This window comes from Hoplias malabaricus, chromosome 3 (genome assembly GCF_029633855.1).
Source record: "Hoplias malabaricus isolate fHopMal1 chromosome 3, fHopMal1.hap1, whole genome shotgun sequence".
Taxonomy (NCBI): Eukaryota; Metazoa; Chordata; class Actinopteri; order Characiformes; family Erythrinidae; genus Hoplias; species Hoplias malabaricus.
In genome coordinates, this window is record NC_089802.1 from 39,745,927 (window position 1) to 39,764,816 (window position 18,890).

The 18,890-nt window shown below is 39.2% G+C and overlaps 2 protein-coding genes across 2 annotated transcripts; both read left to right on the forward strand.

Annotated features, from left to right (window-relative positions):
• The first annotated feature begins 1,315 nt into the window (after positions 1 to 1,315).
• On the forward strand, positions 1,316 to 3,380 carry LOC136691455 (rhodopsin-like). Its single transcript, XM_066664014.1, has 2 exons — positions 1,316 to 2,173; positions 2,616 to 3,380. The coding sequence occupies exons 1-2, from the start codon at positions 1,316 to 1,318 to the stop codon at positions 3,378 to 3,380; spliced, it is 1,623 nt and encodes a 540-aa protein (XP_066520111.1).
• Positions 3,381 to 11,828: 8,448 nt separating this feature from the next.
• On the forward strand, positions 11,829 to 15,264 carry LOC136691456 (odorant receptor 131-2-like; the record flags this gene model as incomplete). The annotated part of the gene is made up of 2 exons (XM_066664015.1): positions 11,829 to 11,837; positions 14,338 to 15,264. Coding segments are annotated over 2 exons (936 nt in total), but the record flags the coding sequence as incomplete, so codon positions are not given.
• Between the last annotated feature and the right edge of the window lie 3,626 nt (positions 15,265 to 18,890).

The window sequence follows — 18,890 nt, forward strand, 5'->3', positions numbered from 1 at the left end:
CACTCCTCAGAGACAGTCACCCGGAGGATACCTACGCAGACACAGGGAGAGCACACCACACTCCTCAGAGACAGTCACCCGGAGGATACCTACACAGACACAGGGAGAACACACCACACTCCTCACAGACAGTCACCCGGAGGAAACCCACGCAGAGACAGGGAGAATACAACACACTCCTCACAGACAGTCACCCGGGGGAAACCCACGCAGACACAAAGAGAACACACCACATTCCTCACAGTCACCTGGAGGAAACCCATGCAGACACAGGGAGAACACACCACATTCCTCACAGACAGTCACCCGGAAGAATCCCACGCAGGCACGGTGAGAACACACCACATTCCTCACAGTCACCTGGAGGAAACCCACGCAGACACAAAGAGACCACATCACGCTCCTCACAGAAAGTCACCCTGAGGAAACCCACGCATACACAGGGAGATCACACCACACTCCTCACAGACAGTCACCCGGAGGAAACCCACGCAGACACAGGGAGAACACACCACACTCCTCACAGGCAGTCACCCGGAGTTGAACTGGAACCCACAACCTCCAGGACCCTGGATCTGTGACAGAGACACTACCTGCTGCACCACCATGCTGCTATATAATTAACAGGAAAGGTGATATAACACAGTGATAAACATACCTCTGTCCCAAGATACAATCAAGTTGTTCAGTTAAATATTTGGAAAACTTTTCTTTGTACATTTGTCAGTTAAATAAAGCTTCAAAAGAGTTAGTAATTAATAGATCATTGTTCCTGTTGCATTTTACACACGTCCCCGCTTTTCTAGACATGGGGTTTGTAGATGGCACCCAGCTATTTGACCTGTCAATCAAACATAAATGTCACAGTGCTCATAAACCACAGTGTCATGAATCTTATGCTCATTTTTAGGTTTAAATTACTCAACATTTAACTGTGATATTTTCATTGAATTTCCTCACTGAAAGTAGTGATATCTTAAATCTCACACTGCACTTTCCTAGATGAACCACCAGAGGTCAGTAACAAACCACCTATTCTGCTCTTACCTGTGGTGAATATGATTTATGAAAATACAGTATGATATAACGTGAAAAATATTCCAAGACTGAAAAAACAAAAAAAAAAATCTGTAAACCTCCAGTGACAACTGTTTGTACAAAGACATAGAAATCAAACCTTGTGAACAGCTGAAAGAGAAGCTGTACATTGCCTTGTGTTTGTGCTGAATGTCATGTTGTTATCATCTTGGCCTGGCTGCTGTTGTTAGCACCACAAGGGAAAAGCTAGACACAACAACAGAGCCTAAAACACAGAATGAAAACGAGCCGGGATCCTTTTGAAGATGCTTTTGCAAAACAGTTCATTGTGGTTGGACTTGGTGTCTTCATTACTTACATCAATGGGATCTTTGTGTTTGCTTTTTTTAAGCACTCAGTTTTCTACACGGACCCGCGATACATTCTGTACATTCACCTTGTCATCAATGACTTAATTATGCTCTTTCTTACAGTCTCTCTGTATGTTCTGGCTCAAACTGTACTTATTTTGAATGTCACTGTCTGTAGTGTTCTGCTTCTGTTTGCCACGACAACTTCAGAAATCTCTCCTCTGAATCTTGCTGGAATGGCTATAGAACGTTACATTGCCATCTGCAAACCACTGCATCACACTCAGCTGTGTTCAGTGAACAGGACCCACATCCTAATCGGCCTGATCTGGCTTCTGAACTTCATTCCTGCTCTTACTGATATTTTCATTCTCTTGGTGAATGAACCCATCAGTATCTTTTCAACATCAGTACGTTGCAACATCAAGAGTCTTTATGGCTCAGATCAGCATCTTATGAGATCCATTTTTGTTGAGTCACTTTATTTATCGTGTGTTATCCTGACACTAGTCTTTACTTACATCAAAGTTCTTCAGGCGGCTAAAGCTGCAACATCTGATCAGGCTTCTGCCACAAAAGCCAGGAACACTATTCTGCTTCATGGTCTGCAGCTCCTCCTCTGCCTGCTCGCGTATGTTGCTCCATTTGTAAACTATTTTCTCTTGGATTTATATCCAAAATACAGAAGCATGATTTTGTTCTCTACCTACCTACTGTCTAATATTCTCCCCAGGCTTCTCAGTCCTCTTATATATGGACTCCGGGATCAAAAAATGTTCATATATGTGAGAATATATTTAACATACAGTCTGTTGTTGTCAAAGACTGAACCAAATATGCATAAGAGCATGTTTCCAAGACAGAGACAAAAATACTGACGTGTGTTTTCATGAATGTATGTTTAAGCTGAGGTTCTGGATGAAAACTGAGTGTCTCAGTGGAAAAGACAAGCAACGACTGTTTGCATTTACGACACACTGGTGTTAATGGTGTTCATGTGATGTTTCACCATTTGTAAAATACACATATTTTAAATTTATAATAATGTTTTCTGGGGAGTCACATGATTGACTGAACATGATGGCAGCTTAGGTTTTTTGCTCCTGGCTTGACGATACAAAATTATTTTTTTCCTGTCAGACGATTTTAGGTTACACCCAAGTGTTGGTACAGTTATTTTGGTTCGATATGGCAACGAAATCTAAAAGCTCCCGCTCTGATATTTAGTCAATAACTGAAAATGTGTTGGAAAAGTTACTCGATAGGCAGCGGGACTATCTGGAGCCACGGCTCTTACAGATACAGCAGATGGCAGGGGACACCGATGCTAAGCTAACTGCGATTCAGGCTAAACTGGACGTGCTGACGACTAGCATTGAAACGATAAACTCCAAGGTGAATGCGATGGAGACTGTGGTGGAATCCAACTCGAGTGCCATTAAGTGTAATCAAAAAGCTCTTCAAGCAATGGAAGGCAAGTTAGCGGATTATGAGGACCGTAACCGAAGGTGCAACATTCGAATCATCGGCCTGAAAGAAGGCATTGAAGGCGCCAACGCTACCCAATTCCTCATGCGTTCACTCCCGCAGTGGTTCCCCTCTTTATGTGGTTCCTCGATAGAGATTATGCACGCTCATCGGATTTACAACGAAACAGCATCTAAACGTGGGGAGAATCGCACGCTGATTTTCAACGTTTTGCGGTACACGACCCGTCAAGCCATACTGCGCGCTGCCAAAAAGGAGCCTCTCACGCTGAATGGCCGCACCATCCGCTTCGCGCCGGACTTCAGTAACCATACAGTGATGCGACGGCGTGCCTTCTCTCTTGCCATGTCAACGGCCCGAGCCAAGGGGGTGGAATTCTTCCTACTCTACCCAGCCACATTGAAGATTAAAGAAGGAGCTTATTTTCGCTCCTTCATGTCTTCCAATGAGGCAGAGGACTTTTTGAACACAATACCCAATTCGTCTGCTGCTGTTCCCTCTTGACTTCAGACACTGGGTGAGACCGAAGTCCTTCAAAGTTAACTTGTGTTAACTAGCCGGTAGTTACTGGTTATTCTAGTTCTTGCTACACCCCGGTTAACGGAGTCAGTTTGTCTTTGTTTTAAATGTTCTACTATATCTGGGTTGTGGTTACCTTGGTTAACACACAGCTCTTACACCCCGATGGGAATTTTTCTGTTCTGGTTATTTTTCAAGTTTTGTCGAGCTGGAGTCACTTTTGCTGCCCCATATTCAAATTTGGTCACGGACCATCTGTGGTTTCTTGTTAAACTGGTATTTTTGTTTTTATGTAAATTGTACCTATTGAGGGGAGGCTGTGATGTTTGCAGTGTATGTTTGTGTTTTGTGCTGTTTATTCTTTATTTTATTTTTATACAGGTTACTTATTCAAAGGAGAATGAGGGTTTGCTCTATGCTCTGAGAACAAGCGTCTGGTGGCATTTGATAGAGAGTACTGTGTCTCCATATTTGTGTTCATTCTATTTAGTTCGGTGGGCCAGATGCATACAGACACATCAATATTCACCTTTATATCAAGATAAATGGGTCAACTTATCTTCTTAGTTTGGAATTGTGGGGGACTTAACGCCTCCCATAAACGGGTCAGTTCTCTTAATTTATTACACCAAAAACAAATAGATATCGCGCTATTACTGGAGACACATATCCTGAGATCTGATATCAGATACTTGGCCAACAAATGGTATCACACAATTGCTTTCTCGGCTTCTGATAGCAAAACTAAAGGGGTAGCTGTCATTGTTAGACGCAGTCTGAAGCTTAAGTTATTAGGCACGTGGGCAGATTATTCAGGTAGAATTGTGATTGCTAAAACAGAAATTTTTAACAAGAAAGTAGCCTTCCTCTCTGTGTATGCCCCTAATACCTCTGATAAATCTTTTTATGATTTACTTACGCAAAAGATGCTTGACTTAATGGATTATGCATTTGTGGTTGGAGGGGACTTTAATGCTGTATGGGACCCCAAATTGGATAGCTCCAATGTATCAAGATCAAGAGATCAGGATCTTGCCACAGCAGCATTGCAGACTTGGGCCAATAGCTTGGGTCTGTTGGACATTTGGCGATCAATTAATCCCACTATGCAAGATTTCTCTTTTTATTCTGCCCGGCATCAATCTTTTTCTAGAATTGATTACTTGTTCACCTCTCCGCGGCTTTTGCATAATGTTAACCAAACTAAATTGTTGCCAGTAGCATTGTCTGATCATAAGGGAGTCCCTTGCTCAGCTTCTTTCAACCAGGTGGTTAAACGTGCAGTCAGATGGAGATTCAATGCCTCTCTATTGAAAAATCAGGATTTCATATCACAGTTCATAGCAGAATTTGAGGAATTTATTGCTTTTAATGATGGGTCAGTAGAGGATCATCGGATACTATGGAATGCAATAAAAGGTTTCATTAGAAGCTTCACTATACGATTCTCTTCTAATCAGTGTAAAGTCAGATCTATGAAGTTACAAAATCTAGAAGATGAGTATCAGAGATTGGACTTAGAACTACAACACAAATTCTCTGAACAGGTGGCGTTAAGCCGAGATCTGGTTAAGAAAGAAATAAATGATCTACTTAAACAGCATGCTGAATTTCAAATACACAGAACCAGACAACGGTATTATTTTCAGGGTTCCAAGCCCAGCCACCTTCTAGCTATGAAAATTAGATCAAGTGAACAATTTGCAGATATATCAGCTATTAGAACACCAAATGGTAACATTACTGCAGACCCACAAAAAATTAATGATACTTTTAAACATTTCTACTCCAATCTTTATAAAACCGAAATAACTCCAGATCAGGATAGAAGTGATGAGTTTTTACAGAAACTTGATCTTTCTCGATTACCCAATTTAGATTCTATTAAATTAGAAAATCCTATTTCTATGGAGGAATTGCAATCTGCAACATTTGCTATGCAAAGGGGCAAATCACCGGGGCTAGATGGGATCCCACCTGAATTTTATGCTACTTTTTGGGAACATATTAGCCCCTTTTTCTTAAGGATGATTGAACACTCTATGGAAAGGGGATGTTTTGCTAGGGATGTCAATACAGCCTTAATTTCTTTGCTCCTGAAAAAAGATAAGGATCCTGCCGACTGTGCAAGCTATCGTCCCCTTAGTCTACTAAATTCTGACTTAAAAATTTATGCCAAACTAATTGCCCATCGTCTACAAACCCATATTGCATCACTTGTTAATCCTGATCAAACAGGTTTTATTAAATCTAGACTCGCATCTGATAATGTGAGACGTCTCCTCCATATAGTCGACAAAGCAGTTGACATCAAGACACCTGTGGCTGTTTTATCTCTTGATGCCATGAAAGCTTTTGATAGACTAGAGTGGTCTTTCTTATGGTCAACACTCAAATTCTTGGGGTTTGGAGACCGGTTTATTCATATGATCAAGGTTTTATATGCTAACCCCTCTGCATCAGTATTAACAGGACAAATTTTTTCTTCTCTTTTCCCTGTATTAAGATCGTCACGTCAGGGCTGTCCGCTTAGTCCCTTGGTTTTTGCCCTTTCCCTTGAACCCCTTGCACAAATGATTAGTCAGTCTTCTGAGGTGATTCCCATTTCTATTCACAATACTCAACATCATGTAGCCTTGTATGCTGACGATGTCTTAGTTTTTATAGGAGATCCATTACAATCTGTCCCTCATCTCCTGTCTATCTGTAATGAATATGGTCATATCTCTGGTTTTAAAATCAACTGGTCCAAGTCTGCTCTGCTACCTTTAAACGAAGCAGATGCCAATACACCTCCTGTGGCTAATGTCCCGGTGGTTCAGAATTTTAAGTATTTAGGTGTGGAAATTTTCCCTTCCCTTAATCACATTGTCAAGCACAATTGCTCTACCATACTCAGCAAGGTATGTAAGGATTTGGAAAGATGGACAAATCTTCCTCTTTCATTGCAGGCCCGAGTATCGATTGTAAAAATGAATGTTCTTCCCAGAATTAATTTTAGAAGTTCAATGATTCCCCTTCCTCCTCCCTTTGATTATTGGGAAAAACTTCATTCTGTTACGTCTAAATTTATTTGGAGGAATAAGCGATCTCGTCTAAAAATGTCCATTCTACAAAGGCGACGAGAAGAAGGTGGTTTAGCAGTTCCTAATTTTAAGTTATACCACTGTTCATTTGTGCTGAGGCCAGTGTTTTCCTGGTTGGACTCTACAATTAGTGTTGCTTGGCATCTGATTGAGCAAAATGCCATAAATCCTTGGAAACTGGAGGATATTCTCTTCGCAAACCTTAGTAACAAACAGTGCCAACTACGGTTTGGGCCAATTATTTCATATCTCATTCAAACTTGGCGGGACATGGAAAAACTAGCTAACATATCTTGTAAGTGGCATAAAGATTCCCCAATTTTTAATAATAGAGGCCTGTTAATTGGAGGAAGGCCTATTACTGCGTCTCACTGGGTCGATAGGGGTATTCTTCATTTAAGAAACATTTTTGATGATAGGGGCTTACTTCCATTTAAGGATATTCAATCCAGTTTTAATTTACCCACATCCTCATTTTTCTTTTATTCACAGCTTAGATCTGCCCTTAGAGCAACTGGTATGTCATTACAACATTGTTTATCCACCCACCCAATTCACGACATCTTTAGTAACTCTAATAAAACAAAAGGTCTAGTTTCTAGGCTTTATCTCTTTTTTTTTAGAAGCATCCTATCTACCTCTTGCTTCATACTCACTTTGGAAACGGCACTGCTCTGATTTAGATGATGATTTTGACTGGTCTGTGGTCTGGTCTAAAATTAAAGAAACTTCCCGGAACCCTGATCATCAGTTAATTCATTGGAACTATATACACAGAACCTACCTTACACCCCACAAACTTTCTTTTATGAATATCCTTAATAACCCTATGTGCACACTCTGTTTTACAAAGGCTTGTGGTACATTTATACATATGTATTAGGAATGCCCTCCTGTAGCCTCATTTTGGGGCAAGGTTGCTACTAGGCTTTCAAATCTTGTTTCGCTGGAGTTACCTGTCAACATACCTACTCTGCTGCTTAACAACTTTTCAGAACTCTTTCTTTCCAAAAGTAAGAAACGTATTATTTTAGCAGGCCTCACTGCAGCAAAGAAATTGATTGCAGTTCGTTGGAAACCTCCTCATTCTCTCTCAATTAGAGCCTGGACTTTTTCTTTCATGGACATAATGTATATGGCACTCTCTACTGCCCGAGTTAATGGCGCTAATGAAGCAAATGTTAATATTTGGTACGATGCAATTGCCTCCCTGAAGAATATGCTGTAAAACACCCCTCCCCCTTTTGATTTATTTATTCATTTATTTATTTTATTATATTATTATTATTTTTTACTTTATTTTTTTTTTCTTCTCTGTTAGTATCCTTTTTCTGTTTATGCTTGTATTCATGGTTATTGTGTGTGTGTGTGTATGTGAGATTTGTGTTATGTGTATTTGCAGTACTGGTTACTGTCCTTGTTAAAACAATAAAAAATTGATCACAAAAAAAAATAATGTTTTCTGCTTTTATTATTTACTTTATTCAAAACCAGATGATGGAAGCGGAATCTACAGTGAGTCTTTAACACAGCAGACAGTGGGCTACCTCTCTACTGCATTTCCGTGGTCGCCAGAATATAACACACGTATAGAGGGAGTTGCAATATTGTTTTCTGAGAAGAATGCCTTACAATTTATAGTGCAGCCATTTCCTCTTTGTCTGACTGATTACTGAATGTACTGTTAATTACATAGTTGCAGACAAACAAATAAATTCATTGAAACAATTAATAAACCAAATAATTACATTTATTTCAGATGAAATGCTGAACAAACATGGGTCCATAAACTTTTGGCCATATATTATGTATCTGATATAGAAACACACTAGCCATTACAGTAAGCTGCCTTTCAGTTATTCAGCCAGGAGTAACCTTTAGAACTGATTAAAATTTTGCATGTGATACTCAAAGCAATGTCTCTTCACTGTGTTTAAATTGTTTTATAATACTAATAATACAAATTATTAAGAATACCTTTCTTAATTAAGGGTTTGTGAAAGAGTGTTTAAAGGAGAATTTCATGCCCTTTTGTACAATATCTATACAACTTAATGGTAGATATGTAAAGAAGGCCACTAAGTTTGCTCTGGTCTGAACTGCTCAGGATATTTGACAGTGATATTAATAAAGATTATTTTTCAGATTTCCCACTGTTGTTCATTACCAATCACTGCATATAAAGCTCTTCCTAGATGGGTGTAGGTCATGTCCTGTGTTGGAGTGGGGAAAACATTCTGTATTTCATCTACAGCAAAAATAAGTAAATGTTACTGACCCTTGGAGCAGTAATAGAGGTCTTAACTAAGCTAACTAAGATAACATATGGAAGAATCTTTTGTAATGTGGGTTGTGCTGTGTTTTACCTGTGTTTACTTATCTGATGGTTTTGAGTATTTATCAGTTTAAAGAAGTATTCAAAAATGATTGGATCAGAACTCGGAGACAGAAATATCTTCTACATCCTGGAATTACATTTGTGTCAAAGTGATTTAACATCAGGTGGCACGGTACAAGACAGGTAGTGTCTCTGTCACACAGCTCCAGGGTCCTGAAGGTTGTGGGTTCGAGCCCCACTCCAGCAGACAGTCTGTGAGGAGTGTGATGTGTTCTCCCTGTGTCTGCATGGGTTTCTTCCAGGTGATTGTCTGTATCTACTTTTCTGCTGCAGTCACAAGAACTTAACAGCAGAGAAATGGAGACTAGTGTTTTCTGAGGGGAAAGCTTTGAAATGGTTCTAAACTGTTCATAGCTGGTGATTAGCACGTTGGGAAACATTTTGACATAGGTTTTTATAAAACATTAGCTTGTAAAATGTTTTTTTGCATATTATTTGCATTACTACCAACCACCCAGAGAAATTCCTCTCTGTCACACAAGGTGCCAGGCCAAAAAACAAGTACATGAGGCCTGTAATAATAGTGCTTTCACAACAGCAATCATAAATTGTTATTAAAATTCAACTATATGTTTAGAATGGGGTACTGGTTAGTTCTTTATGCTCTAATAGGATTAGACATGTAAAACAGTTAAAATGTATGTATTACGACCTAAAAAAAATGACACAAAGCTATTATTATTAAAGTGGCATACTTTGGTATAGGGCAGCTGTATTGGGACGTCTCCCCTCATTTTCTCACTCATAAAACTCCTCTCCCTTCCCTGCCTCTCCCCTTTTTACTCATGTGTAATATGGAGAGGTAGGTATCAGGTTTACTCTTTTGTAATCCTATATCTTTACATTATTTTAAGTCACCAAATTATTTTATATACATCATGAGTCCATTATTAATCATTATCTTGAGATATTTTCTGATGATGGTGTGTCTTATGAGAAATGTGTCTTATGTTTTCATATTGCTATTGTCACACTGTATGCTCTATGCAGTATTCCAAAAAACTAATTCCGATCTCTTAGGGTTTTTTTTATATTCATGTAAAATCACAGAGGAGATACGACAGAAGAGATACACACTGCCTATCTAATATTAAAAGGCTGTTTATTTCTGTCAGGTATGGAGAATTTAATTTGAAATATGATAGACTCTTACGTATTCACTTTAGTGATGGATTCCTGGATTTGTCTCAATAAAGCAATAGATGTGGCAGATGAGTGTTTGAAGAGAAGGGGTAAGAGCGTGGAGGACCCAAGTGCTGAAGTTTTGATGATGTTTATATCTCATTGCCCTGACCCGAACCTTTCTCTTTCAAGTCTGCTGAAAAATGGACTGCAGCTGAGGTCCAAGAGAGGCTGGATGACCACCAGAGGTATATGCAGAAAGGAACAGCCCATGCCCCACCGGTGTCATTTACAGCACGTAGGCCAGGTCTGGCAACAGTCACTCAATGTTTATGATGCTTGTTGTTCACAGCCATGCAACACTTCCCAGATGCAATTAATTCCTCCTTCTGATCGAAATATGTCTGAATCAGGGCTTAACCAGGTAGTTAGTATGCTCGATAAGGTTCTTTCACTGTGCACAACCTCTTGTTCTCCAAGTCATATGCAAGGCAGGCAACCCCATAGTTCTCAAAGTCAGACTCGTCATCCTTGTAAAGTTTGTGGAAAAGTTGACCACACAACATATGGCCATTGTAAACTTTATCGTCTGTGTCGTCACTGCCTGAAACCAGGTCTCTTCAAAAATGAGTGCCTGAATACCAGCCAGCCAATGGTGAGCAATACACAGACTTCCAGTAGTCCTTTAAACTAAATGTAGTGAGAGGGGAAACGTGGGCAATATTACTGCAACCCTCAGAGAACCAGACTTTGAAACAATCTATATTAACAGCTGTGCCCTCTTACCAGTAGATAAGACAGCAATTTTTGTAGGTACACAGAGACTTGAAGAAGCCAGTGAATTGTTTTACACTTGGTTAATGACCCTGGTCAGCGTGACGACTTTATAATTGGTACTAATGTGATAAAACCTATTATTCAGAAGATGAAATCTGATGAGAAATACTGGACACTCATCTCATCCAGTACAAGTGATTCTGAGTGTGAGCGACTACTCAAATTACTAAGCTGCGTTTCACTTGCATCAAACATGGAGTCAGTCAATAAAGTTGGCACAGAAAAGCTGCAACAAGCAGTTACTCTGCTTCCAAAAAAGGAATATTTGGTATGGGGTAATCTACCAAACAATGTCAGTGTGTCCCCTGGAGCCACAGTCATTGTCAAGCCTACTTCATCTCGAGCAGGTACTAGGAACATTCTGGTGGGCAGGGTTTTAACACCCATGTGGGGTGTCCACTGGGTACCAATGAGGGTTCTGAATGCATCCCTGAAGCCTGTCACACTGCAACATAACACTAAGCTAGCAGATGTATCCCACTGTCTTGCTACTGAAGATCTGCCAGTCACTCAAGGTTTATCTCAGACACCCCCCCTCCATTTACATCTTCCAAATCATCATGGGATGTCTCTAGCTGACAGTAAGCAGAAGCTTGTGGATTGTAGACTGGATGATATTGATATTGACGCATGCGAAGTACAAACCGGATTCCCAAAAAGTTGGGACACTAAGCAAATTGTGAATAAAAACTGAATGCAATGATGTGGAGATGGCAAATGTCAATATTTTATTCGTAATAGAACATAGATGACAGATCAAAAGTTTAATCTGAGTAAATGTAACATTTTAAAGAAAAAATATGTTGATTCAAAATTTCACAGTGTCAACAAATCCTGGTGGCTGGAAAAAGGAAATTGAGCATATAACGAACAGCTGGAAGACCAATTAACACTAATTAGGCCAATTGACAACATGATTGAGTATAAAAAGAGCTTCTCAGAGTGTCAGTGTCTCTCTGAAGCCAAGAGGGTAAGAGGATCACCAATTCCACCATTGTTGTGCAGAAAGATAGTGCAGCAATACCAGAATGGTGTTACCCAGCATAAAATAGCAAAGACTTTTAAGTTATCATCATCAACTGTGCATAACATCATCAAACAATTCAGAGAATCTGGAACAATTGTTGTGCACAAGGGTCAAGGCCGTAAACCTCTACTGGATACTTGTGATCTCCGGGCCTTTAAACGTCACTGCACCTCAAACAGGAATGCCACTGTCAAGGAAATAACAGAATGGGCTCAGGAATACTTCCAGAAAGCATTGTCAGTGAACACAATCCACCGTGCCATACGCCATTGCCAGCTGAAACTCTACAGTGCAAAAAGGAAGCCATTTCTTGCATGAGTGCTTGTGGCATGGGTAGCTTGCATGTCTGGAAAGGCACCATTAATCCAGAGAACTATGTTCAGGTTCTAGAACAACATATGCTCTCATCTAGACGTCATCTCTTTCAGGGAAGACCCCGCATTTTTAAACAAGATAATGCCAGACCACATTCTGCAGCAATCACAACATCATGGCTACGTAGGAGAAGGATCCGGGTACTTAAATGGCCAGCCTGCAGTCCAGATCTTTCACCTGTAGAGAACGTTTGGTGCATCATAAACAGGAACGTGCGACAAAGAAGGCCCAAGGCGATTGAACAGTTAGAGGCCTGTATTAGACATTAATGGGAGAGCATTCCTAAACTTTCTAAACTTGAGAAACTGGTCTCCTCTGTCCCCAGACGTCTGTTGAGTGTTGTAAGAACAAGGGAGGATGCCACACAGTGGTAAAACATGGCCTTGTCCCAACTTTTTTGGGATTTGTTGACGCCATGAAATTTTGAATCAACATATTTTTCCTTTAAAATGATACATTCTCTCAGTTTAAACTTTTGATCTGTGATTTGTGTTTTATTTTCTGAATAAAATATTAGATGTTGGCACCTCCACATCATTGCATTCAGTTTTTATTCACAATTTGTTTAGTGTCCCAACTTTTTTGGAATCATCAACTTGTTTGTATCTGAGGCTTGGAAAATTAAACTAGCTGAGTTACTAGTGTGATTCCAGGATGTTTTTTTCCAAAGGCAAGTTAGATTGCAGCGAGGCAAAAGATTTTGTACATCGGATTCACCTTTCTGATGATCGGCCTTTCCGACTTCCATGTCGCAGAGTCCCCCCTGCCCACTATCACAAGTTGAGGGAAGTACTAAATGAGATGGAGGAGAGAGACATTATTAGCAAGTCAGTGAGTGAGTAAGCGTCACCCTTCGTCATGTTCTGGAAGAAAAATGGAGATCCAAGGGTCTGCACTGATTTCCGTTGGCTCAATGCCAAAACCATAAAGGATGCCCATCCTTTGCCACATCAGGAGGATTGTCTAGATCAGGGGTGGGCAATCTTATCCGCAAAGGGCCGGTGTAGCTGCTGGTTTTTGTTCCAACCAACCAGGAGGTCACATGATCATTTGTTTTACTCAAGCCAACTAATTAAAGGAGTGAAATCAGGTGTGCTTGAGCCTGAATGGACTTAAATCCAGCAGCCACACCGGCCCTTTGCGGATAAGATTGCCCACCCCTGGTCTAGATGCACTGGGTGGAAATACCTTTTTCAGTACAATAGATTTAACATCAGGATTCTACAACATCCCTCTTCATGAGGATGATCGGACATATACTGCTTTTACAACACCATTGGGATTGTATCAGTACAACAGGCTTCCTCAAGGTCTTTGCAATAGCCTAGTTTCTTTCATGAGAATGATGCTTTCTATTTTTGGTGACTTGAATTTTTACACCCTTTTATGCTATTTAGATGACTTGCTTTTAACTGACATTTTCAGTGGATTTCCACACTGAAAAAAAGTGATTTCTTTAATCACACACACACTTCACATTTGTAGTTGAACTACTAGAGGGCAAAAACAAACTTGATTTTTCTATTGTGTTGTGGGGAATAAGTAAATAGATAGATAGAAAGAAAGAAAGAAAGAAAGAAAGAAAGAAACATAATGTATTAATTCCAGGGGTAAATACAAGCCAAGAATATAATTAATGTGTAATATCAAACTGAAATAGAGTGGACTGGGATGCAATACTGAAGACAAAGGATGGTATAAAGTGAAGAATATTCCAAAACTGAACAAATTAATAATGGACGTTTTCTGTAAAGCCACAGGGACAACTGTTTGGATAAAGATGTAGAAATAAATTCTAATGAACCGCTGAATTAGAAGCTTGTGTACATTGCCTTGTGTTTGTGCTGAATGTCATGTTGTTTTCATCTTGGCCTGGCTGCTGTTGTTAGCACCACAAGGGAAAAGCTAGACACAACAACAGAGACTAAAACACAGTATAAAAGAGGAGTGTCAAAAGGGCTGGAGTCTTTGCTTTAGACATCATTGACTGGATTTATCTCCATGTAGCAAACTTTACAGTCCTTTTTCTAGAACTGTTTACAGAATGATTAAAATTTTAAAGTAAGCTAAAGAATAGAGAGTACTGTTTGTAATGAGAGAATGAATTCAAGCCAGGTTACTTATGAAGATGCTACTGGGAAACATTGTATTTTGGTTGGACTTGGTGTCTTCATTACTTACATCAATGGAATATTAGTGTTTGCTTTTTTTAAGCACTCAGTTTTCTACATGGACCCGCGATACATTCTGTACATTCACCTTGTCATCAATGACTTAATGATGCTCTTTTTTTCAGTGTTACTGTATGTTCTGAGCTATACTTTACTTTTTATGAATGCTGCTCTCTGTAGTGTTCTACTTCTGTTTGCTTCAATGACTTCAGAAAACTCTCCTCTGAATCTTGCTGGAATGGCTATAGAACGCTACATTGCCATCTGCAAACCACTGCATCACACTCAGCTGTGTTCAGTGAACAGGACCTACATCCTCATCGGCTTGATCTGGCTTCTGAACTTCATTCCTGCTCTTACTGATATTTTCATTCTCTTGGTGAATGGACCTGTTAGTATTTTCTCAAGATCAGTATCTTGCTACAGCAAAGGTCTTTATGGCTCAAATCAGCATCTCATGAGATCTCTCATTGTTGAGTCGCTTTATTTATCGTGTGTTTTCCTGACATTATTTTTTACTTACATCAAAGTTCTTCAGGCGGCTAAAGCTGCAACATCTGACAAAGTTTCTGCTAGAAAAGCCCAGAACACTATTCTGCTTCATGGTCTGCAGCTCCTCCTCTGCATGCTTGCCTATGTTACTCCATTTGTAAACTATTTTTTCTTGGCATTGTTTCCAAAATATTGGACCATAATTTTGTTCTCTACTTACCTACTGTCTAATATTCTCCCCAGGCTTCTCAGTCCTCTTATATATGGAGTTAGAGATCAACAAATGTTTAAATATGTCAAAAGGTATTTAACTTGTAGTCTTTTCTTTTTAAAAAATGAACCTAATATGCTTAAGTCTTAGAGCATGTTTTCAAAACCAAGTCAAAGACTGACACTTGATTTCATGTGTCAGTAAAAGCTGTGGGTGTGTGTTTAAACTGAGGTTTTAGAGCAAAAATAAATAGGTCTCAGTGGAAAAAAATAAACAGTGCTGGTATTAATAACGTTCATGTGATATATATTTTCTGCACGGGTTGCTCATTTGTAAAATACCTTCACTATGGGAATAAACCATTATCTCTGAGCATTTTTGAGGAACAAAGAAAAAAAAAAACACCCACCACTGTCAATATATGCTTAATGTAATATAATTACATTTTAGACCATGTTTTGGTTCATTTGTTGTGACAATGACACAGTGTAAAGTGGCAGCTGCTATTTTCAAATGTTTTTATGGTTTGTTTTAACAGGGACATTATGTTTGAGTTTAGTCCTGGACTAAACATCACTTTTTCATAGATGATCACAATATGATTTTTGTTTGTATCATATGTCACCTTTGTAAACTACTGGAGTCTAATGCAAAACGTCTCCCTGTTAGTGCTTGTGTATCATGGCTCTGCATTTGTACACCAAGGCCTGAAGATTTACAAATCATCTGTGAGGAGGATTTCTGATCTGTTCCAGTCAGTTAAAGTCATAGTAAATAATAGAGGAACCTGATCCAAAGTTTTTCAGTATGAGCTCAGGTTTTCTGCTCCAGAATATTCTTCATGTAACATTTTATTTGTGTTTTACTGCAGATAAGATCTGTCAAACTCAAAGTGAATGGTGTACATGTGTGCACATGCTAAATATGGAAGCCAAGGTTTTTCATTTACTTTTTTAGTTTGTCTTCCTTTAGGAGCACCTGCCAACACATTATACCAGGCTGAGCATGTTCCAAACCATACTTTCTGTTCTGTTAAAGCTGTGGTTTGTATAAGAATATTGGCATCATGGCTTGCACAATAATCTGTATTCAACCTCCCAAAATGGTAGTGTTGCTGCTTTGCCAAAATGTTACAACTTATTTAATGATTCAAAACTCTAAATAAATGTCTCTGTACTATTTTCCTCAAGAACAGCTTGTTGTAAAGGCCACCGAATGCTCTACAAACATTATCCAGCTGTAGATCTTTAATTTCAGGCTGAGCCTACTGGGATATTCTGCTTTCATTTGTGATATATTCAAATTATGACACAAGTAAATTCTGAACAGTGGTCTTAGTACAGCTGGCAAGGGACTGATTTTCTGCTGCATCGCTGCAGTCACAAGAACTTAACAACAGAGAAATGGAGACTAGTGTTTTCTGAGGGGAAAGCTTTGAAATGGTTCTAAACTGTTCATAGCCGGTGGTTAGCACTTTGGGAAACATTTTGACATAGGTTTTTATAAAACATTAGCTTGTAAAAGCTTACAGCATGAGTAAAAAATCTATATTATTTGCATTACTACCAACCACCTAGAGACAGTGTGACTAAATTCCTCTCTGTCACACAAGGTGCCAGGCCAAAAAACAAGTACATGAGGCCTGTAATAATAATGCTTTCACAACAGCAAACATAAATTGTTATTAAAATTCAACTATAGGTTTAGAATGGGGTACTGGTTAGTTTTTTATGCTCTAATAAGATTAGACACATCAAGGTCTGGTTTCCCAGACAGTGATTAAGCCTAGTCCTGGACTATATCAGTTTAATGCAAAATCACAATTCAAAATGCTGTGTAGTCCAGGACTAGGCTTAATCACTGTTTTGGAAACCACCACCAACAAGCATTGCTGGTGGTCTAATGTTTTGATTTTGAAATGTAAGTGATGTGCAATGGCTTCAGATAACAACTCATCTTAATTCACTCCATAGATTGTTAAAACCCTCCATCATGCCAGTGCTTTTCTGACTGTTTGAAAATGCCCAAAATTAGAGAACAGCCTTCATTGTAGCAGAAAAGATAATTAAAGAGTTTCATGTTTTCAGATTTTGAAAATTAACAGGAATTCTAAAGGTGCACTAATTTTTTTTTTCTTTACATGGCTCTTGTTTGATTTTGTTCCACCCTTTTTCTTTTCCACATATTGCAAACTGCAACACATCCTTTTCACCAATTATTTTTCCAGAGATTTTTGATCAGAACTTTGGGCCTATGTTTTCATTCGTTCATTGTCAAAGTCATTCTCCAGTCAAGGATTGAACCCCTAAGAATTCATCCCAGGACTCATGATATATCAGTTTATTTGCATAAAAAATAATAGGCTCCTCATTCATTAAAGGTGGGTTAGAAGTAACTCTACGCCTTCAACTTCATTCAGTAAATGTGGATTTATGAATAGCACCTTTTTCATTCATTCTATAATTTCTGAAAAGGCTTTAACATGTTCAAGGGTGCCCTGCAAAGGACTGACTCCTCATTGACTCACATTCCTCACAGAGAGTCACCCGGAGGAAACCCACGCAGACACAGGGAGAATACAACACATTCCTCACAGACAGTCACCCGGAGGAAACCCACACAGACACAGGGAGAAAACATCACACTCCTCACAGACAGTCACACGGAGGAAACCCATGCAGACACAGGGAGAACACACCAAACTCCTCATAGACATTCATCTTGAGGAAACCCATGTAGACACAGAGAGAACATACCAAACTCCTCATAGACATTCACCTTGAGGAAACCCATGTAGACACAGAGAGAACACACCACACTCCTCACAGGCAGTCACCCGGAGCAGTACTTGAACCCACAACCTCCAGGACCCTGGAGCCGTGACAGAGACACTACCTGCTGGACCACCATGCTGCTATATAATTGACAGGAAAGGTGATATAACACAGTGATAAACATACCTCTGTCCCAAGATACAATCAAGTTGTTCAGTTAAATTATTGGAAAACTTTTCTTTGTACATTTGTCAGTTAAATAAAGCTTCAAAAGAGTTAGTAATTAATAGATCATTGTTCCTGTTGCATTTTACACACGTCCCAGCTTTTCTGGACATGGGGTTTGTAGATGGCACCGAGCTATTTGACCTGTCAATCAAACATAAATGTCACAGTGCTCATAAACCACAGTGTCATGAATCTTATGCTCATTTTTAGGTTTAAATTACTCAACATTTAACTGTGATATTTTCATTGAATTTCCTCACTGAAAGTAGTGATATCTTAAATCTCACACTGCACTTTCCTAGATGAACCACCAGAGGTCAGTAACAAACCACCTATTCTGCTCTTACCTGTGGTGAATATGATTTATGAAAATACAGTATGATATAACGTGAAAAATATTCCAAGACTGAACAAACAAAAAAAAATCTGTAAACCTTCAGTGACAACTGTTTGTACAAAGACATAGAAATCAAACCTTGTGAACAGCTGAAAGAGAAGCTGTACATTGCCTTGTGTTTGTGTTGAATGTCATGTTGTTATCATCTTGGCCTGGCTGCTGTTGTTAGCACCACAAGGGAAAAGCTAGACACAACAACAGAGCCTAAAACACAGTATAAAAGAGTGTCACAAGGGCTGGAGTCTTTGCTGGAGAACACATTGATAGACGTTATACCCATGAAGTAGATTTTACAGTTCTTTCCCTAGAACGTTTTACAGAATGATAAAACAATTTAAAATATGCTAAAGAATAGAAAGTATTTGATTAATGAGAGA